The sequence below is a fragment of the Tupaia chinensis genome, unplaced genomic scaffold (assembly GCF_000334495.1).
Source record: "Tupaia chinensis unplaced genomic scaffold, TupChi_1.0 Scaffold139431_1, whole genome shotgun sequence".
Classification (NCBI taxonomy): domain Eukaryota; kingdom Metazoa; phylum Chordata; class Mammalia; order Scandentia; family Tupaiidae; genus Tupaia; species Tupaia belangeri.
Genome location: NW_006199316.1, coordinates 949,422 through 954,049, shown reverse-complemented (window position 1 = coordinate 954,049; position 4,628 = coordinate 949,422). Strand labels below are relative to the sequence as shown.

The following is a 4,628-nucleotide window of genomic DNA, read 5'->3' as shown; positions in this document are numbered from 1 at the left end:
GCCCCCTTTTTCCTTTCCTTTTTTTTTTTTTTTTGTGGCGAGAGATTTTTGCTTAGGGCGCATGTGCTCGCCAGAGAGACAAAAAGCGAGAAATCACCCCCCAGAGGGGAATAGCCATGCCAGAATCCCTTCTCCATTCTCTTCTTGGGCTTTTGGGTACTCATGCACATGTGCCCAGCGTGAAGTTTAAGCCACGGGGTCTGGGACTCGAATCATGGTCAACTACATGGGAGTCCAGTGACGTAAACATACCATCTGCTGGTCCCAACCCTTTGTCTTCTTATCCTGCTTTATTTCTCTTCGTAAGAGATCCTACTTACATATGTATTTGTTTAGGTGTGCATTTCCCCCACTAGAATATAAAGTTCATGGAAACAGCTTTCTTTGCTGTTTCTGTAGAGCTTATACAATAGTGCCTGGCATACGAGATGTTCAGAAAACATCAGTTGGATCCCAGCCACAGTGATGCACACGTAGCTCCACCATTTGGAAGGCACTGGGGACATGGCTTCAGTCCCTGGGCCAACCTGAACATGACAGATGTGGTTATGTGCACCTGTAGCTCAGGCAGGTTGGGAGGCCAGGGCAGGGCCAGCCCAACACAACAGATCTGTCAGGTGTACCTAGCTCTATTACACTCCCTTCCCCCCACCTGTCTCATGAAGGTAAGCAAAACATTAGTTAGATCCATGAATAAACATTCCAAAGCACTGATAGACATTTGATTTTTTTTTCCCCTGTTTTTTTTTTTTTTTTTTCCATAGGGCACTTGTGCTTGCTGGAGATAGAAAATAAGAAATCACGCCCTGGGGGGATGGCCATGTCACAATCCATTCTCCTCCATTCTATTTGGATTTGGGGCACACTCAGGCACCTGGCATGATTTTCCAGACACCAGATCTGGGACTCAAACCGTGGTCAGCCTTCTGGGAATCCAGCGTCTTAACCACCATGCCACCTGCTGGTGCCAGCAATGTGACTTTAATGCACTGAAACTTTACTGTGGCAACTTCAAGGCACAGGCTTTATTTTTGTCTGATGTTTCTCATAGTCCCCCCCCCCACCAACATCACATTTAAAAACTTTAGAAAACATCCATCTTGTCTAAAGTTTAGCGCCCCCAAGGACAGGGACCTTGCCTGTCATCCATGCATCCCAAGAACCTAGCCCAGCACTGGGTGTGAGCAGGTATTCAGAAATGCGTTGGGGAGGCTACTGTGGAGAATGGCAAGAATGATTTCTTCTCCCCTCAAGGCTATCAGCAGGTGGAATGAAAGACACCTCCCACCCTGACCCCTTGGGCAACCAAAGCGTTGTATTCCTTCACTGCCTGCTGTGTCTGGAGGACCCGCACATCAATGCCTTGTTTCTCGAGGTACTCCACAGTTGATGGAGGAACCTGGGAATAAGTAAAAGAGATGGGTAAGTAGGGAAGGCCTCCAGGGCTTCCCTCTGGCTGTGGGCAAGGGTGCTGTCCAGAATTAGTGACAACGGCCATTCCTCACTTAGCCCCGCATGTCACCAGTCCAGAAGTTGACGGTGAGCCTTAATGAGTCACATAGGCCTCTGAGAAGTTGACAGAGGTAGCATAATACCAACGTATGAGGCTCTAGTGAAGCAGGAACAGAAAGAGCATGGCCTTTGGACGTAAGTCCCGACTGGCAGTGAAAACTTGGTTATGTGAATTAAATTCCTGGAGCCTTTGTTTCCATGTCTGTATGTTAGGGATAATAACACCTAGCTCACAGGTTGGTTTAGAACTAACTGAACTGAGGTCTGTAAATGTCTAGTACGGTGCAGAGCCCAAAGTACATGTGAGATGTTCGAGTTGATTCAGTCTGACTCTGTATCTGAACTGCCATGTAGTAGCCACGAGACCCTAAGCCAGCTCTTGGAAGCTTTTCAGCCCCCATCTCCTGCCTTGTGAAACAGGGACAATGATGCTTAACATCATGGGTGGTTGTGAGGGTGAAATTAACTAACATGTACACTGTAGCTCAGCTGTCTTCTCAGGACGGTCTTTCTTGACCTCACAAGTCACCATTTTTTTCACTTTTTTTAAAATCTGAGATTATCTAGTTTTTTCTTTCTTTTATTTATTTATTTTTTTATTATTATCTACCTGGTTTATCTCATTGTCCCCAGTGCCCAGAATAGTGCCTGGCCCATAAAAAATGCCTAAGAAATATTTGCAAATAAATGTACATAGAAGATAATCTCAATGGTGGCCGCTATTATTGGATAGTATTTTTTCAACTCTGGCTTGTCCTTAATATTTTAAAATAGATTTGAATTAGATTCTTCCTCCTCAAAAATAACTGAGTGAAACATGTTTCAATATGTCAAGTATCACAAGTATCACTTTCCTGTATGTTTGGAAGATTATAACAAAAGTTTACAGACAAGAATTCCTGCATTTACAAAAAATTAAAGTTTAAATTACAAAAAGATCAGAAACATAAAGAACGCCTATATCATAGAGAACATGATTGTAGGACATCTACGTAAAGGAGAGAAAGAGGACAGCTCTATATACTTAGGTGGGAGGCTGTCCGTAACATAATGTAAGTGGGGATAGAAAGTTACAGCGCAATAGTCAGTTCGATCCTGTCAAGAGGCTGTAAGCATATACATGTACACACGTGTGTATATATTTACACACACACACGGAACCGGAGTAGTATAAACTGAATGTGGAGACTGGGAAGGAGAAATTGTTCACCTTTTTCACCTTTCTATGTATACATTCATATATTAAATCTTAAATCTTTTATGGTAAGCATGAAAGTACAATTTTTTGTTGTTTGCTAGAAGGTGTGTGTGCTTGTCAGAGACACAAAGAGTGAGGGACAAAAGCACCCCCCATGGGGAATGGCCATGCCACAATCCCGTCTCCATTTCTCCCACATTTCAGGATTCTGGGCATACACATGCAATTAGTGTTTCTCTCATGCTGCTAGGTCAGGACTCAAACCGCGCAACTGGGCACGTGGGATCCAGCAGCCTGAAATAACAGGTCATGTAACTGACTCAGTAATTCTTTTTTACATAAAGGGTAAAAAAGTGTAACTTGAATGTCCAAGAAGAGAAAAAGAACAAGTACTGTCATAAAAACTGTAGGCCCAGCTGCGGTAGCGTGACTGGATGTGGTTAGTGGCAACCTAAGGCACTGGGGGCCCAGGGTTCATTCCCAGCCCACCTGCACAGGACACATGCCTACAGTTCCAACTGTTCAGGAGGACTGTGTACCGTGAGACCCTGTCTAAAAACACCACACATACTGGTGATTGCAGAACTAGAGAAATGCTGGGGCTTAGGTTTTTCTAAGAAATACCAGATGGAATGATAGTCTCAGGGTCTCCGGTCTCAGACTGGAAAGCCCTGCCCCCTGGCAGAGTGGTATATGTAGCCATTACTCTGTCCTGGCTCAGCAAAATGATGCATGATATAGAGGAACCCACCCATAGATGAAATCGTGAGGATGTTATTATTTGCAAGGTAAAGAACCACGAGATCACCACCTGTTCTCAGGAATGCTATGTGCACAGTAACACCGATACCTACCTTCAGGGCCTCACTCATGCCTCGGCCAATCACGAGGGTCCGAACGCCCTTCTCCACGACTTCCTTCACGTCTGCGGGCTGCACACCAGGGGAATGCTGGATGTGGCAAGAGAAAGACAGGCACCTGTGCTCACTCTTTCTTTGCAAGTGGCATTCTTGTGGGTTTCATTCAGTACTGGTTACAGTTTGCTCTGTGTCAAGCATCGTTCTGGGCCCTGGGAATAATAGGGAGGATAGATAGACTGCCGCCCTTAGGGAGCTCAAGGTCTAGTGAAAAATACAGGAGACTATAAAGAGTCAATTGTGTTACACATGCTACAAGGAAATAAGTTCAAGGTATTTTGAGAGCATAGGGAGAGGACTCCTAAATTCAGACCTGGGAGGCTGGGCCAAGTGGCCAGGGATGGTGTCCCAGAGGAGGTGAAGTCTAAGCTGACAGCTGTAGGCAAGTAGGAATTCACCCAGTTAAAGGAAGTCAGGGAAACAAGGCATTCCACATACAGAACAGCATGCACAGAAGCTTAGAGGAAAGAACCTGCCTGTACTCTAAAAAGTCTTCCAGGCATACTTGAGATGCTTAACAAAGATGAACTAAGCATTATAAAACGGTGGCTTCTGATCTGCCTCTATGTCAGCAAAAGAGATGTAGGAGTTAAGAGTTAGTTAAGTAAACACCAGCCCAACAAACTGGGCCTCAGGTGTTCTGCACCTCCACCAGGAAGATGCCCTTGGCATTCAAGTGCAGAGACACAGAGCTTCCCTTCCCGGTCCCATGTACCTGTATCCTGAGCACTTACTCTGTGCCAAGCCCCGCCCCAACACCAGAAATAACCAGATGAACTGATGAATATTCCCTAGAGGAGTTCTACTCAGGTAAGGTTAGTAAATGTGCAGATAGTTACAATAGGATAAGATCAAACAGAGCTGAGGATGTCAGAGGAGGGAGAGAGTTAATAGGAGTGGAAGTTGTTACGGAAGATATGCTGTTTTAACTGGGTCTTGAGTACAGGGAGGAGTGCACCTTGATGCCGTGTAGAAGGGGTACATTCTATATAGAGACAGTA

The 4,628-nt window shown here is 45.1% G+C and overlaps 1 protein-coding gene across 1 annotated transcript in view; it reads right to left on the bottom strand.

The window, feature by feature from the left end:
• Positions 1 to 1,010: 1,010 nt before the first annotated feature.
• The window catches only part of AAMDC (adipogenesis associated Mth938 domain containing), a 25,045-nt gene continuing 21,427 nt past the window's right edge, over positions 1,011 to 4,628 (bottom strand). The window contains exons 3-4 of the mRNA XM_006161891.3: positions 3,565 to 3,660; positions 1,011 to 1,399 (exon numbers count right to left, since the gene is read on the bottom strand). Of these exons, the coding sequence (XP_006161953.1) occupies positions 1,259 to 1,399; positions 3,565 to 3,660 (237 nt within the window). The 3' untranslated portion in view covers positions 1,011 to 1,258. The remainder of the gene's footprint in view (positions 1,400 to 3,564; positions 3,661 to 4,628) is intronic.